This window comes from Ovis aries, chromosome 3 (genome assembly GCF_016772045.2).
Source record: "Ovis aries strain OAR_USU_Benz2616 breed Rambouillet chromosome 3, ARS-UI_Ramb_v3.0, whole genome shotgun sequence".
NCBI lineage: Eukaryota > Metazoa > Chordata > Mammalia > Artiodactyla > Bovidae > Ovis > Ovis aries.
In genome coordinates, this window is record NC_056056.1 from 173306938 (window position 1) to 173324524 (window position 17587).

At 42.8% G+C, this 17587-nt stretch overlaps 2 protein-coding genes across 4 annotated transcripts in view; one reads left to right on the forward strand and one right to left on the reverse strand.

Annotated features, from left to right (window-relative positions):
- The window catches only part of GLT8D2 (glycosyltransferase 8 domain containing 2), a 53354-nt gene extending 43518 nt beyond the window's left edge, over positions 1 to 9836 (reverse strand). The window contains exon 1 of the mRNA XM_042247148.2: positions 9723 to 9836. The gene's annotated coding sequence lies outside the window, so the exon portion shown is untranslated. The remainder of the gene's footprint in view (positions 1 to 9722) is intronic.
- HCFC2 (host cell factor C2) overlaps positions 8998 to 17587 on the forward strand; it is a 51153-nt gene continuing 42563 nt past the window's right edge. For 2 of the 3 annotated variants that reach the window (XM_027967676.3, XM_042247146.1), the window contains exons 1-3: positions 8998 to 9181; positions 10868 to 11016; positions 12413 to 12573. In XM_027967676.3, the coding sequence (XP_027823477.1) occupies positions 9019 to 9181; positions 10868 to 11016; positions 12413 to 12573 (473 nt within the window). In that variant the 5' untranslated portion in view covers positions 8998 to 9018. Of the gene's footprint in view, positions 9931 to 10416; positions 10654 to 10867; positions 11017 to 12412; positions 12574 to 17587 lie in introns of all 3 variants that reach the window. The other variant, XM_042247147.2, reaches the window with a different exon arrangement.

Below are 17587 nucleotides of genomic sequence, written 5' to 3' on the forward strand. Positions count from 1 at the left end.
AGGCACAGCACTTCCCTTGTTGTGCACAGTGTCAGCATATATTTCAGGCGCCATATAAAAAACTACACATTTCAGTATAGTTTAATAACATCAGTCCCCCTACAACACAGTTCAAAACTGTTACCACAGTATACCAACTGTGAGTAACTGGATAAGTATAAACTTTGCTGTTAGCTTTTCAGTCTACAAAATTATTATGCTGATAACAGCATGATTTTGTGACCAATCATGTCACTTCTCTTACAATCTATAAGTGATTGGTCAGTGGACTGTTGTTATTCAGTTTATGTACAGATAGCAAAGCATGTAGTTGTATTGCTTCCTTAATTCCCAGTGATAAACTCATGTGACTTCTATAAAAAACAGATAATAGACTTGGCCAACAAAAAAAGCTAGCAAAAGAGATAAAAATGGGGACTTCTCTGGCAGTCTAGGGGTTAAGAATCCACCTGCCAATGCAAGGGATGCAGGTTCGAGCCTTGGTCCGGGAACTCATATTCTGCAGGCTTTGGGGCAACCAAGCCCCCTGTGCCACAGCGTGCAACATCTGAAAGCCGCAACTACTGAGCCCACCCACCTGCAGCCTGTGCTCCACAACAAGAGAAGCCACTGCAGTGAGAAGCCCACGCACCCCAACTAGAGAGTAGCCCCATCTCATCACTAGAGAAAGCCTGCAAGCAGCAACGAAGCCCCAACAAAGCCAAAGCAAACAACCAACAGATGATAATGGTGGGAGTGAAACTCACATCAAAGGTAAACAGAGGTAGAGAAGAAATAGCCGGCTGTGGGATGATACTGTCACTATTCAATGCTGGCTATGCAGCCAGAAAATTTGAGTAAAGGGGATTTTACGAACATAAATAAGGAAAGTCGTTGTGATAAGGGTGGAGATGTTCCAGAGGGATTGACACAGGCAAAAAAAATCACATTAAAGAAACTCTCTAAGGTATTTCATGATGCTGAAAGTGTTAAGGATAGAATATGGGATGCTGATCCAAACTTAGAAAGGAATATGATCATTTTCTAAGGCACAGAATAGATGCTTACTCCCTACAGTATTTTATATTACAAGAAGGCAAGCACTGCTCAGTTTCATACCAACAACAACAACAAAAACTTAGATAAGTTTTATACCAAAAAACTTCAACTCTTGGCTAAATAAATTTTGTACCAAAAAAAAAAGCCACAAAACCAACCCAAAACATTTAATTTTCATCTTCAATGGGTCCACTGTTTTAAATTACAGTAAAAAAAATAAATATGAACTCTACTATTTTTTTGTTTCTTTAGACAGTTAAAACCAACAACAAGAGAACTTTAAATATTTTGACAATTTTTAAAGATGAAGAACATAACAACTGTAGTTTTTCCCACTGAGAATTAAGACCTCTTTGATAGAAGTGATAGTGATAGTCACTCAGCCATGTCCAACTCTTTGCTACTCATGGACTGTAGCTCACCAGGTTCCTCTGTTTATGGAATTCTACAGACGAGAATACTGGAGTGGGTAGCCCTTCCCTTCTCCAGAGGATCTTCCTAACCCACGGATCCAACCTGGGTCTCCTGGTTGGAGATTGGCCTCCTGGTTGCAGGCAGATTCTTTACTGTCTGAGCCGCCAGGGAGGCCTAAGATCTCTTTGCAGGTTTCCAACTTCTGTGGTCATTTTCACGGAACTACACTCTCCTACAAAGCAAGCACAGCCTGTACTTTACATGTATTATCTCATTTGATATTCAAAATAACGTTAAGAACTAGATACTATCATCATCCCCATTTTTTAGACAGAGAATTTGAAGCTCAAAGAAAATAATTCGACTGAGACCACATACCTATTATTATTATTCTTTCAATCTTAAAGTCTTTTTAGAATTCCAAATATATAGGTTTATTTCTCTTTGCACTTTGAAGATGTGCTGGGTCTTCACTGCTGCACTTGCGCCTTCTCTAGTTGTGGTGATCAGGAGCTAGTGGTGCTTGGGCTTCTCTTACTGCAGAACACAGACTCTGCCACAGCACTTGGGATCAGTATCTGTGGCGCACCAGTGTAGTTGTGGCATGTGGAATCTTCCCAGACCAGGACTGAACCTGTGTCCCCTGCACTGGCAGGCAGATTCTTAACCACTGGACCACTAGTGAAGTCCCCAGCTAATGAAATGTTAATATACCAAAAGCCCAAGTTCTGGCCAATGAAACCTAACGGCAGGTGTGCTGGGTGGTTTCTGAGCAAGATGCTTTTCCTCCTTGTAAAATGAGAGTTCTAGTTCCTTGTCCTGGATGTCTTCCTATTTCATGCCTTTGGGCATTGGTTGTGTGGGGACCCAAAGTCCAAAGCTACAACAACCTTCTTTAAACCACAAAGGAAAGGTTGAGAGAAATTCAGCGCTGCTACCTGGAACTGTAACACTGTTGAACTGCTAAAATAACCTTAGACTTACCTACCCCAGATTTCTTCTGCAAGATAATTGTCATATCATTTAGCCACACTGCATTGGATATTATGCTACTTGTAAGAGAGAGCATTTCCAAATGACATACTCTTTTGCTATGAGTTAAATGCTTGTGTTTAAAAGGCTCCAAATTCACTGCAGTTGGTGACTGTAGCCATGATATTAAAAGATGCTTGCTTTTTGGAAGAAAAGCTATTACAAACCTAGACAGCATGTTACAAAGCAGAGACATTACTTTGCCAACAAAGGTCCATGTAGTCAAAGCTATCATTTTTTCCAGGGAACATTTCACGCAAAGATGGGCTCAATAAAGGACAGAAATGGTATGGACCTAACAGAAGCAGAAGATATTAAGAAGAGGTGGCAAGAAGAATACACAGAAGAACTATGCAAAAAAAGATCTTCAAGACCCAGATAATCACGATGGTACTATCACTCACCCAGAGCCAGACATCCTGGAATATGAACTCAAGAGTGCCTTAGGAAGCATCACTACAAATTCTATCACCTCCACTAGTGGAGGTGATAGAATTCTAGCTGAGCTATTTCAGATCCTAAAAGATGATGCTGTGAAAGTGCTGCATTCAATATACGAGCAAATTTGGAAAACTCAGCAGTGGCCACAGGACTGGAAAAGGTCAGTTTTCATTCCAATCCCAAAGAAAGGCAATGCCAAAAAATGTTCAAACTACTGCACAATTGCGCTCATCTCACACACTAATAAAGTAATGCTCAAAATCCTCCAAGCCAGGCTTCAACTGTACATGAACCGTGAATTTCCAGATATTCAAGCTGGTTTTAGAAAAGGCAGAGGAACCAGATATCAAATTGCCAACATCTGTTGGATTATCAAAAAAGCAAGAGAGCTCCAGAAAAACATCTATTTCTGCTTTACTGACTATGCCAAAACCTTTGACTGTGGTGGATCAGCACAAACTGGAAAATTTCTTCAAGCAATGGAAATACCAGACCACCTGATCTACCTCTTGAGAAATCTGTATGCAGGTCAGGAAGCAAAGTTAGAACTGGACATGGAACTACAGACTGGTTCCAAATAAGGAAAGGAGTATGTCAAGGCTGTAATGCTGGGCTGGATGAAGCACAAGCTGGAATCAAGATTGCCGGGGGAAATATCAATAACCTCAGATATGCAGATGACACCACCCTTATGGCAGAAAGTGAAGAAGAACTAAAGAGCCTCATGATGAAAGTGAAAGAGGAGAGTAAAAAAGTTGGCTTAAAGCTCAACATTCAGAAAACTAAGATCATGGCATCTGGTCCCATCAGTCCAGTTCAGTTCAGTTCAGTCGCTCAGTCATGTCTGACTCTTTGCAACCCCATGAATTGCAGCATGCCAGGCCTCCCTGTCCATCATCAACACCTGGAGTTTACTCAAACTCACATCCATCGATTCAGTGATGCCATCCAGCCATTTCATACTGTCATCCCCTTCTCCTGCTCCCAATCCCTCCCAGCATCAGAGTCTTTTCCAATAAGCCAGCTCTTCTCATGAGGTGGCCAAAGTACTGGAGTTTCAGCTTTAGCATCATTCCTTCCAAAGAACACCCAGGACTGATCTCCTTTAGAATGGACTGGTTGGATCTCCTTGCAGTCCAAGGGACTCTCAAGAGTTTTCTCCAACACCACAGTTCAAAAGCATCAATTCTTCGGTGCTCAGCTTTCTTCACAGTCACTTCATGGCAAATAGATAGGGAAACAGTGGAAACAGTGACAGACTACGTTTTTGGACTCCAAAATCACTGCAGATGGTGACGGCAGCCATGAAATTAAAAGATGCTTACACCTTGGAAGAAAAGTTATGACCAACCTAGACAGCAGAGAGATTACTTTGCCAACAAAGGTCTACCTAGTCAAGGCTATGGTTTTTCCAGTAGTCATGTATGGATGTGAGAGTTGAAGTATAAAGAAAGTTGAGCACTGAAGAATTGATGCTTTTGAACTGTGGTGTTGGAGAAGACTCTTGAGAGTCCCTTGGACTCCAAGGAGATCCAACCAATCCATCCTAAAGGAAATCAGTCATGAATATTCATTGGAAGGACTGATGTTAAAGCTGAAACTCCAATATTTTGGCCACCTGATGTGAAGAACTGACTCATTTGAAAAGACCCTGGTGCTGGGAAAGATTGAAGGCAGGAGCAGAAGAGGATGACAGAGGATGAGATGGTCGGATAGCATCACTGATTCAATGAACACGAGTCTGTGTAAACTCTGGGAGTTGGTGATGGACAGGGAGGCCTGTTGTGCTGCAGTCCATGGGGTTACAAAGAGTTGGACACGACTGAGCAACTGAACTGAACTGAACTGATGTATGGATATGAGATTTGAACCATAAAGAAAGCTGAGCGCTGAAGAATTGATGCTTTTGAACTGTGGTGTTGGAGAAGCCTCTTGAGGGTCCCTTGGACAGCGAGGAGATCAAACCAGTCCATCCTAAAGGAAATCAGTCCTGAATATTCACTGGAAGGATAGGTGTTGAAGCTGAAGCTCCAATACTTTAGCCACCTAATGCAAAGAACTGACTTACTGGAAAAGACCCTGATGCTGGGAAAGATTGAAGGCAGAAGGAGAAGGGGGAAATAAAGGATGAGATGGTTGGATGACATCACCAGCTCGATGGTCATGAGTTTGAGCAAGCTCTGGGAGTCAGTGATGGACAGGGAAGCCTGGCATGCTGCAGTCCACGGGGTCGCAAAGAGTTGGATACAACTGAGGGACTGAACTGAACAGAAATGTTTGTATCCCCATCCAAATTCAAATGTTGAAATCCTCACACCCCAAAGTGATGGTGTTAGGATGTAGAACCTCTGCTCTTGATCTAAGGTCATGAAAGTGGGGCCCTCATGAATGGAATTGATGCCCTTATAAGAGATCCCAGAGAGCGCCCTCATCCTTTTCACCAGATAGGAAAGAGTGAGAGGTCAGCAGTGTGAAACTTGCAAGCAAGTCTTCATCAGAATCTGACCATGCTGGCACCCAAGTCTTCCCGCCTCAAGAACTGTGAGAAATAAACGTGGGTTGTTTAGAAACCATCCAGCCTGCAGTGCTACAGTAGCCTAAACTGTCTAAGACATCTCTAACCTTTTCATCTGGATTCTTCCTCAGGACCACAATCATGTTCAAGTTTCATCCCTGGAAAAGAATAAGAACAGCTTGCTCTGTACGCAGCCATTCCTCCCCTCCAGCCACTGTTTTTTCTTTCCTTTCAAGGGCAAGTCTGTGTAAGAAGTAAAGTATACATGTTATCTGTGCAGCCCCACTTGTTATTCGTTCTTCGATCTTCTGTGGCTTCCCTCCTCCCACTCCACTAAGTATTTTAATCTAGGCCATTAATAACCTCCTTGTCTGCAAATTCAGCAGATGCTGCTTCTTGGTCTTTTTCTTATCTGACCTCTCTATGGCTCTTGGCTTTGATAACCACTTCCGCTCTGTGAAAGCCCCTTTGCCTGCGGCTTCTTTGACATCGCCCTCACCCAGTTCCCTTTTGACTTCTCTGGCTATTTGTTCCCCATTTCGTTCATGAGAGCCTCCTTCTGTCTTTATCACTTAGAAGTTGGTTTCTTTAGGGTGCTATTCTGCCTCACTCTTCCCTTTCTACACTCTTCTAGATGGCAACTTGCATTCATAAAGTTTCAAAGATTGAAGGTAGCTTTCTTGAAAACTGGGGACCTATTCTAGACTTCTCATTTAAGCAGAGCTGAGCTGAGTCATAGGTACTCTGTTAAAATATCTTTCATAGTGGATTAAGCATCTTGTCACATATTGAAATGTGTCCCCCAAAAAGGTATGTGAAGTTCTAACGCCCAATAAGCTGTGATTGTGACATTTGAACACAAGGTCTTTGCAGCTGTAAACAGGTTAAGATGAGGTCAGCAGGTGGGCCCTAATGTGATATGACTAATGACCTTCTAAGAAAAGGAAAAGAGACACAGACCAGGGAGGACACCATATGAGGATGGAGGCAGAAGTTGGAGTGATGTGGCTACAAACCAAGGAAGGTCTATGATTGAGAGTCACCACCAGAAGTTAGAAAGGCAAGGAAGAATCCTTCCCTACAGGTTTCAGAGGGATCATGTCCCTGCTGATACCTTAATTTTTGATTTCTAGACCCTAGAAGTGTGAGACAGCACCTTTCTGTGGTTTTAATCCACATGGTTTGTGGTACTTCATTACAGCAGTCTTAGGAAACTAATACAGACCTGTCCCACCATAATGAAGCTCCTTATCTAAGCAAGCAGTTATCACTTGTAATCTCTTTTGTCTTAACATTTTGCCTTCATCTTTCTCTTAGTTCAGAGGTTTTCAGACTTTCAAATATCATACACCAGTTTGGATTTTTTAAAATCTGAGTATCAACATTGGGTTTGCAACTTTTAATTTTACCCTTAGTCTTTTGCTATAAGGACATTAAAACAAAAGCAAAACAAACTACCATTCACTTACAAGCATCATTTATAAAAGCTAGGACATTTTAACACTAAACTCTCAGAATAAAGTACACTTCTTTAAACGAAATATTTAATGTTTTATGAAAAACTCATTGCTCTATCCCAACTTTTCCAGTATTGTTTCAGATAAAAAATATAACCAAAACAGTTAAAAGCCCATGGTATGTATGTAACAACAACAACAACAAATCAGTACATAAATATTCATAGCTTGCTTTGTTTCCAGCCATCTTCCTATTCCAAGGTCTCTTTGACCATATTATGAGGTTCAGGCATTAATCAGCAAGAGTAAAAATTTGAGAAACAGGAGCTGTAAAGAATAGTAAGAATTCCTTCTTAAAAGGAAGAGAATGACCTCTCAAAAGGAAGTTTAGATGAATGAGAAGGTGGGAGAGGCATGGTTAGGTTTGAGAGAGTTGGGAACAGGAGATGAGCTAGGCATATGAAAGAAACTAAAATAAGAGAAGGAAAACCAAAATTTTAGGAAATTTGGTCTACACTATGTGTATTCCCTCTTTGATATCTGAAGAATGTGAGGTAGGGATTTAAATTGCTTTAATTCCCCACCCCCACCCCCACCACCCCAGCTCCCCTTCCCCCCCAGGCTCCCCCCTCCCCGGCCCAAGACTTTGAGTGTGATTCTTTATAGGACCAGATCACAAGGCAGCCCAGACTTAGAAGGGTTACTTATGACTGCATTCCGGAGAAGGCAATGGCACCCAACTCCAGTACTCTTGCCTGGAAAATCCCATGGACGGAGGAGCCGGGTAGGCTGCAGTCCACGGGGTCGCTAAGAGTTGGACACGACTGAACGACTTCACTATGACTTTTCACTTTCATGCACTGGAGAAGGAAATGGCAACCCACTCTGATGTTCTTGCCTGGAGAATCCCAGGGAAAAGGGAACCTGGCGGGCTGCCGTCTATGGGGTCGCACAGAGTCAGACACGACTGAAGTGACTTAGCAGCATGACTGCATTCAGAGGAAGTATGGTATAGTGGTTAGGGGTTGGGGCTCTGGAATCAGAAGTTGTGCCTTTGAATCCTGGCCCTAATTCTTCTCTGCTGGGAGCCCACGAGAAAATTACTTTTCTGTGCCTCATTTCTCCATTCACTAAAAGGAGAAAACAGCACCCACTTCACTGGATTGTTGGGAGAATCATGAGTTAACACATATAAGGCAAGGAGGACAGTGCTTGTCAATGAAATACCCTCAAACGTCTGACAACAATAAAACAGAAATCTATACATAATCTCCCACCTGCTTAAACAAAACAGCTTCCGCGGCTCACCGTTCCTAAACTTCTTGGCATGGCACCCTCCAAATCTGATCTGCCCTATTTGTCTTGGCAAGCTTGGCTCCGGTCTTCCCTCCAGAGTTAGCTGCAGGCGGCACGCGGCGCTCGCAGACCCCCGGTCATGGTCCAGATTCCCTCCCTCCCCCAGACCGGCTCCCCCTATCCCCAACGCCCGATCACCCCCGCCCGCCTCTCCCTACCCCTCATCACCCCCGCCCGGGTCCCCCCATGCCCCCGCCTTCGTGGGCATCCTCGCGGCGCCTGGGCACGCATGTCACGCCCTCTGCGGAGACCAACTCCCCTCTCCTCTCGCCCCGCTCCCGGCACTTCAAAACCTCTAAGCGAGCTTTTTTCTCTTGCTGTGCTGTCATAGTTTAAAGGGTCTGACTCGCCTGCACATCCTAGATGCTCAATTAAAGTGACCGTAAAGGGAAACGCTCTATCTTCTCCTGCAAACACAAAACTGGAGGTACTGGGTGGGGAGGGGAGACTGGTCAGCAGGAAATTTCTTTCCATCCTAAAATCCGCTGCCCCGGGTGCCAAGACGAGCCACGTCGCCCGGGGGTAGGGGCGGTACTCCCTTCCAGTACCTCGCCCCCCACCCTGCCCCGCCCCGCTCCGTTCCGCTCCTCACAGCCTTCCAGCCTTGCCCTGGACCCCCCGCGGTCACGTGACCATCATCCCCACCTTGGGGTACCGTCCCCCGCCCCAAGCGCACAGCTGGAGGCCGGTCCCCGCCCTCCCCCGGGAGTAGCGGCGCCGGAGCGGGCGCGGTGCATTGTGGGCAGAGGGGCGGGGGTTGGGAAGATGGCGGCTCCCAGCCTCCTCAACTGGAGGCGGGTTTCCTCCTTCACGGGGCCGGTCCCCCGCGCCCGGCACGGACACCGAGCGGTGGCCATCCGGGAGCTGATGATCATCTTTGGAGGGGGCAACGAGGGCATCGCGGATGAGCTGCACGTCTACAACACCGGTAGGCGCGGCGGCGGTTCTTCGGCCCCTCCTGCGGGAGCCGCGGAGGGGGAGGGGAGACGAGGCGGCGGCCGCGGCCCTGACAGCTGTCACCGCCGGGTCACTGCCTTCTCCGACCGGCGGCGAAGACTGCGGCTCGGCTGGGTGGCCCCGCTCCCGCAGCGTCTCGGGCCGTAGCGCCGTTTCCCCGGGTTGCGCTGGGACGGAACCGGCCCCGGAGCGGGGCGCGCCGGCCCTCTGGCAGACGGTCGTGGACGCCCCCCTCCCGGCCCGCGCCAACGCTGCTGGCGGACGTAGGCGAGAAAGACTGTTTCCACCCGCCTGGGCCTCTTCCCGAAGTCTCGCCCGCTCCGGTGCCCCGAGATCCCTCCCTGTCAAAACCCAACTCCAAACGAGCGCTCCTCGGGGCCTTTCCTGTCTTTGCTTTCCTTCCTTCGTAGGAAGAGAATATAGGGAAAATGAAGAGGGAAAAGGAAAGGCCTTCTGGTACTTTCACCCCCAGTTGAGCCCCGTATCTGGCAGGTGGCAGTCAAGATATTTACCCCGTTCTCAGCGCTCTTAACTGGCGGGGAAGTGGTTCGTGGGTGAGACCGGCGCCCGGGTCTGCGCAGTTCGGTGTGTGTGCCCAAGCTCAGCCGTTCGGCGCTCGGCGATCTGGGAGGGCCGTCGGCTTCAGCACCACTGCGGATGAGAAATGCCTCGGGCCGCGGAGGCCCTTGCCCTTGAGTACCTCTGTGGAATATAAGGGAGGTTGGAATTTCATTTTTTTCCCACTTGTAAATACACCAACTGTCATAAGAAAGCTGTTTTCTTGGTGTAACGTTAATTAATGAGTTTCAGATCAGCGTCGCGGTCCTTAACTTTTCTCTGGCCGAATAGCTTAATTGTAGCTGTCATTTAGAAATGAATAAAATGGTGGAGTAGGAGAAATTTTTTATTTTCTCACCTTCTCCTCCTTCTGGCACCCCAACTTAAAAAGTTAGAAGGTTAATCGGTACTTCGGTAGAATGTGAAAATCTTGGCTTTGAAGTTAAGTTAGACCGAGTTTGAATTTTGCTCTGCCAGTTGCTTAGGATCCGCGCTAAAGTTAACCTAAGTGTCAGATTTTTCACTTGTAAAATGGAGAGGATGATACTCCCCAGGTAGGGTTTTTGTTGAGAAATGAAATGATATATAGATCAAGGTTTTTCAGCAGCATGTCTATTGACATTTGAACCGGATAATTTTTGGTTTTAGGGGGCTTTACTGTGCATTGGGCTTCCCTGGTGGCTCAGACGGTAAAGAATTGGCCTGAAATGCGGAGACGTGGGTTCGGTCACTGGGTTGAGAAGGTCCCCTGGAGGAGGGCATGGCAACCCACTCCAGTATTCTTGCCTGAAGAATCCCCATGCAAGAGGAGCCTGGCGGGCTACAGCCCATGGTGTAGCAGAGTCAGACACGACTGAGCGACTAAGCACACGGATACTGTGTATTGTAAGATGTTTGGCAGTCCTAATCCTCTACCCACTAGCTGCTAGTAGTACTCTCGCCCTTCCACTATGACAGCTAAAAATTTTTTATTTGTCCCTGACCGCGCAAAATCATTTCCAGTTAAGAACCACTGATATAAACGATCCTTATAAAAGTACATACTCATAGTTTATGATAACTTTATTATAATTGGTTTTCATTTTATTTTGGCTACTAGTTACAAATCAGTGGTTCCTACCAGCTGTTAGAGGAGACATCCCTCCAGGTTGCGCTGCCCATGGATTTGTCTGTGATGGTACCAGAATATTAGTATTTGGGGGAATGGTTGAATATGGAAGATACAGCAATGAGTTATATGAGTTACAAGTAAGTGTATTTCAAATTTATTATCTCAGACTGAAATGGTAATAATGATATTGCTCTTAATTCTTTGAAAGATTGCAAAATATTTCATTAACATGCTGAAGATAAGTGTGAGCTCCACATTTTATGGCTTCAAGGAAAACATTTCCACTTCACTAAAAAGCCAAAGTTTCTAATGTAATTCTTTTTCCAATACCCAGTGCAACATTTGTAACATTAAGATATCTGTTACTTAGCATCAGTTGTACAAGTTATATTTGGGCTTTTGTATCTTAGTACAGTCTTTCTTAAGCTTTAGCCTGCAACAGAAGCAGGGGGCGGGTTTGCGAAAACAGATTGCTGAGCCCCGCCCTCAGTTTCTGAATCAGTATTGTCTACAGAGAATTTGCATTCCTACTAAATTCACACCTGCTGCTGATCCCCTGGACCATACCTTTTGGAAAACTTCTGCCTTAGTTATAAAAATTATTCCTCTAACACTAATAATCCCCATCCCCACCCCCACCCACCCCCAACCCTGGCAATGCATACAGAAGAGGTAACAGTTTCAGATAGCCTTCCAATTTGACTCTCCAATGAACCAGCTCAGAACCCACTGTGACAGCCCTGACTAATTTTTATTCCTAAACTGTGCTTATATTCCCAAGGCTGTGATCATGAGGGTGTTTGGTAGTTGGCAGATGTAGATGGATTATGCCTGTTAATAAGCAGTTCATTTCAAAAAATTTCAATCCATGACTAGAGAGTAAGTTTTGGAGTTTGGTTTGTTACATTGGAGTTTGGTTTGATCTTTACATTGGACTTCCGTAGCAGGCCAGTGGTTAAGACTCTGCATTTCCACTGCAGGGAGCACAGGTTCTGTCCCTGGTTGGGGAACTAAGATCCCACATGCCCTGTGGTGTGGCCAAGAAAAAAAAGTTGTTTTTTATGATCTTTATGTTTATTTAAAGATTAAAATATATACCATTCATGGATTAACTAATTTCAAAAGGTGAGAGTGCATAAATTACATGTAATCTTAAAGTTGTAAATAATTTTGAATTCCTCATTTGGAAAATATTGGGTTGGCCAAAAGTTTGTTTGAGTTTCCCCATGATATGTTGCTGAAAAACTCTAACAAACTTTTTGGCTAACCCAATATTTTATGATTACTAGTGTTAATGATTATTAGCTTAGTTTGCCATTGTGGAAAGCTGTGAATATGGAAGACTAGACTGATTTTCTGTTGGAACACCCATTTTAATTTCAGAATTTATTTAGTTATTTGTCATTTGTCCCCAAAGTAGTTTATTGAAGCCTTCTGATTGGATTCAGATTAAAATGTATTGGTATGATATTTTAGTATTTTAACAGGAATGTTTCGTGATTTTGTCTGAGTGTATTTATGTTCTTTTTTTAGGCAAGTCGTTGGTTATGGAAAAAAGTGAAACCCCATCCCCCTTCTTCTGGTTTACCTCCTTGTCCTCGACTGGGACATAGCTTCTCTTTATATGGTAACAAATGCTATTTGTTTGGTGGCTTGGCAAATGAAAGTGAAGATTCAAACAATAATGTTCCCAGGTATGCCAACACTTTTTCAGATCAAATGTTTATTTTATGGTTTAGATTAAGAACATGTAATTTCTTCCATCTTTAATTATTAAAAGCAATGAAGCTTATCCCTTTGCATTTGAACCTAACAGTGAACAAATTTGTGTCCTTTTGTGATTTTTCCTTAGTCCCTGGAGTATATCAGTTTTCAAAACTGTGCCTTTTTTAACCAAATCATCTTACTAAATTGGTATTAATATAACTGCTTGTGACAGTTATATTGTATATGTTGAGCCATAATGTGTTTTAGTTGTTGTAAGTGATAATGAAAGGTAACAAATGGTTATTTACAAATTATATTTCTCAGGGAATTTGGTGACAAAAATCTGAACAGCAAATGAAGGCCTTCATTTCCATTTTTCACATAGGAAGCTGTTAAGAGTGGTTCACACAAGCAAATACCTTTAGAACCAATCCTCTTCTTTGTTCAAACAGAATTAATCACTGCCTCTTTTCTTTTTGCATAATGTTTTGATCACATGTTCATTATAGCATTCAGGATTTGGAGGTTTAGAGTCCACAGGACTGTTTTCTGATTCACTGCTTACCATGTATGTGTCCTTTGGTGGAAGTAATCTAAGCCTGTTTTCTGGGAGTGATTAAATACATACCTTCTAGTGTCATTGTGATTGCTAAATAAGATCATTGGCATAATTTTCAAAGCACTTTCAAGTTGCCATCAGCAATATCAGTAGTTGTCATCACCATTATAATGTGTCTTTTTACCTACATGAGATTAATCTTAGAGCCTTACCTTTTTTTTCCCTACAAACTTGAAAAAAATAACATATGCTGAAACACGTAGAAAATTTGGAAACTAGAGAAAAAGAGGAAAATTATGTATTCCCCATACTAATCCAGATACTTTTAGTACATGTCTTTTTTCATTTTTCCATTAAACAGATTTGTTTTGAGATAATGACTTGTGAAATTCAAGGAATCAGACAATGTACAAAGTTCTTTTTCACAGGCTCTCTGTTCCCCAACATAGGAAGGCACACATAATTCAATTTGATGTGTATGTTTGGGACCTTTTTCATATAACACATTGTATTAGTCAGTTTTTGTTGTGTTAAGGGTAAGCTTCTCAAGTTTATGTTGCTTGAGAGAATAACTAGATACATGTGATGCTTTTTAAAGCCTTGATTAAAGCCAGCACATTCATTTCTGTTGACATTCCATTGTTCAAAGCAAGCTGTAAGGCCAAGACCTGAGTGGGTGATGCAAGGATACATGTTTTGCTTTCTGGGAGAAGGGACTTGGGAATGTTAATCTGATTCTACTCTTTTTTTTTTTTTTTATATATAAGTGAGAGCTTTCCTTTTGCTTTAGGACTTTGGGTGTTTACTTGAGTTTTTTTGTTTGTTTACTTTTAATAATATATCTTTACATGGCAGTAGATATGGATTGCCCTGTTATTAACAGTGGAAAAGTAGTCTTGAGTTATACAAATTATCTAACCATTCCCCTACAGATGGACACTTAAATATTTCCATTTTGCTATTATAGTTTTTGCATAATATGAATTTTTTTCTGGGATTGATACTTATAAATGGAATTGGGAAGGAGATGGTGATGATCAAGGATACATTTTAACTTTGTTCAGTTCAGTTCAGTTCAGTCGTTCAGTCATGGCCGCCTCTTTGTGACCCCATGAACCACAGCACTCCAGGCCTCCTTGTCCATCACCAACTCTGGGAGTTTACCCAAACTCATGTCCATTGAGTTGGTGATGCCATCCAACCATCTCATCCTCTGTCGTCCCCTTCTCCTCCCGCCTTCAAGCTTTTCCAACATCTGGGTCTTTTCAAATGAGTCAGCTCTTTGCATCAGGTGGTCAAAATATTGGAGTTTCAGCTTCAACATCATTCCTTCCAATAAACACCCAGGACTGATTTCCTTTAGGAAGGACTGGTTGGATCCCCTTGCAGTCCAAGCGTCTCTCAAGCATCTTCTCCAACACCACAGTTCAAAAGCATCAGTTCTCTGTGCTCAGCTTTCTTCATAGTCCAACTCTCACATCCATACATGACCACTGGAAAAACCATAGCCTTGACTAGATGGACCTTTGTTGACAAAGTAATGTCTCTGCTTTTGAATATGCTATCTAGGTTGGTCATAACTTTCCTTCCAAGGGGTAAGTGTCTTTTAATTTCATGGCTGTAGTCACCATCTGCGGTGATTTTGGAGCCCAAAAAAATAAAGTCAGCCACTGTTTCCCTATCTATTTCCCATGAAGTGATGGGACCAAATGCCATGATCTTGGTTTTCTGAATATTGAGCTTTAAGCCAACTTTTTTACTCTCCTCTTTCACTTTCATCAAGAGGCTCTTTAGTTCCTCTTCACTTTCTGCCATAAGGGTGGTGTCATCTGCGTATCTGAGGTTATTGATATTTGTCGAGGCAATCTTGATTCCAGCTTGTGCTTCATCCAGCCCAGTGTTTCTCATGATGTACTCTCCATATAAGTTAAATAAGCAGGGTGACAATATACAGCCTTGACGTACTCCTTTTCCTATTTGGAACCAGTCTGTTGTTCCATGTAGAGTTCTAATTGTTTCTTCCTGACCTGCATATAGGTTTCTCAAGAGGCAGGTCAGGTGGCCTGGTATTTCCATCGCTTGAAGATTTTCCACAGTTTGTTGTGATCCCACAGTCAAAGGCTTTGGCATAGTCAATAAAGCAGAAATAGATGTTTTTCTGGAACTCTCTTGCTTTTTCCATGATCCAGCAGATGTTGGCAATTTGATCTCTGATTCCTCTGCCTTTCCTAAAACCAGCTTGAACATCTGGAAGTTCATGGTTCACGTATTGTTGAAGCCTGGGTTGGAGAATTTTAAGCATTACTTTACTAGCGTATGAGATGAATACAGTTGCACAGTAGTTTGAGCATTCTTTGGCATTGCCTTTTGTTGGAATTGGAATGAAAACTGATCTTTTCCAGTCCTGTGCCCCTGCTGAATTTTCCAAATTTGCTGACACATTGAGTGCAGCACTTTGACAGCATCATCTTTCAGAATTTGAAATAGCTCAACTGGAACTCTATCACCTCCACTAGCTTTGTTCATAGTGATGCTTCCTAAGGCCCACTTGACTTCACATTCCAGGGTGTCTGGCTCTAGGTGAGTGATCACACCCTCGTGATTATCTGGGTCGTGAAGATCTTTTTTGTATAGTTCTTCTGTGTATTCTTGCCTCTTCTTCTTAATATCTTCTGCCTCTGTTAGGTCCATATGATTTCTGTCCTTTATTGAGCCCATTTTTGCATGAAATGTTCCTTTGGTATCTCTAATTTTCTTGAAGAGATCTCTAGTCTTTCCCATTTTATTTTCCTCTATTTCTTTGCACTGATCACTGAGGAAGGAAGGCTTTCTTATCTCTACTTGCTATTTTTTGGAACTCTGCATTCAAATAGGTATCCTTTTTTCCTTTGCGTTTTGCTTCTCTTCTTTTCACAGCTGTTTGTAAGGCCTCCTCAGACAGCCATTTTGCTTTTTTGCATTTCTTTTCCATGGGGATGGTCTTGATCCCTGTCTCCTGTACAATGTCACGAACCTCCATCCATAGTTCATCAGGCACTCTATCTATCAGATCTAGTCCTTTAAATCTGTTTCTCACCTCCACTGTATAATCATAAGGGATTTGATTTAGGTCATACCTGAATGGTCTAGTGGTTTTCCCCACTTCAATTTAACTCTGAATTTGGCAGTAAGGAGTTCATGATCTGAGCCACAGTCAGCTCCTGGTCTCATTTTTGCTGACTACAGAGCTTCTCCATCTTTGGCTGCAAATAATAGTCAGTCTGATTTTGGTGTTGACCATCTGGTGATGCCCATGTGTTGAGTCTTCTCTTGTGTTGTTGGAAGACGGTGTTTGCTATGACCAGTATATTGTCTTGGCAAAGTTCTATTAGCCTTTGCCCTGCTTTATTCTGTACTCCAAGGCCAAATTTGTCTGTTACTGATATTTCTTGACTTCCTACTTTTGCATTCCAGTCCCCGATAATGAAAAGGACATCTCTTTTGGGTGTTAGTTCTAGTTAGGTTCTCCTGAATCAACGTCCAAAGAGATGGAACAATTTTATACTCCTAATGGCAGCATACAAGAGTGCCTTACACCCCTGGCAATACTGAATCATCTCACTCTTCTTAGTTCTTGCCAACATAATTGGTGAAATATATTTCATAGGTTTATTTAGATTTATTTTTAAACTATAAATGAGCTTAATTAACAGTGCTTATTGAATAGTTACAATTCCTACTCTGAAATTGTTTAGGTCCACATTTATTTTTGTTTAAAAATTGATAATATACCATAACATTCATCTTTTTCATATGTACAATTCATAGATTTTTAGTAATTTATAGTGTTGTGTAACCATCACCACCATCCAATTCTAGAATATTTCCATCATTCCAAAAAGAAACTTTTTTTATTGGAGGATAATTGCTTTACAGTGTTGTGATAGTCTCTGTGAGCTTCCCTGGTGGTTCAGACAATGATTTCTGCTGTATATCAGCTCGAGTCAGTCATAATTATTTATATATATATATATATATCTCCCCTCTCTCTGTAGCCTCCCTTGCTCCACATTCCACTCATCTAGGTCATCGCAGAGTGCCTGCTGGGCTCTCTCTGTGTTACATAGCAGTTTCCCACCTATGTCAGTGCCACTCTCGCAATTTCTCCTAGCCTCTCCTCCCCTCTCTGTGTCCACAAGTCCATTCTCTATATCTGCGTTTCCATTTCTTCTCTGTAAATAGGTTCACCAGGACTGCTTTCCTAGATTCCATATATATGAGTTACTATAAGAAACTTCTTATCCATTTGCAGTCAGTCCTTATTCCCATACCAATACCCACGTAACTACCAGACTACTTTCTGTCTCTCAGATTAGCTTTTCTGAACATTTCATATACATGTGATTTTGTGCATTTATCTTCTTTCACTTAGCGTAATATTGAGGTTCAACCATACTGTAGCA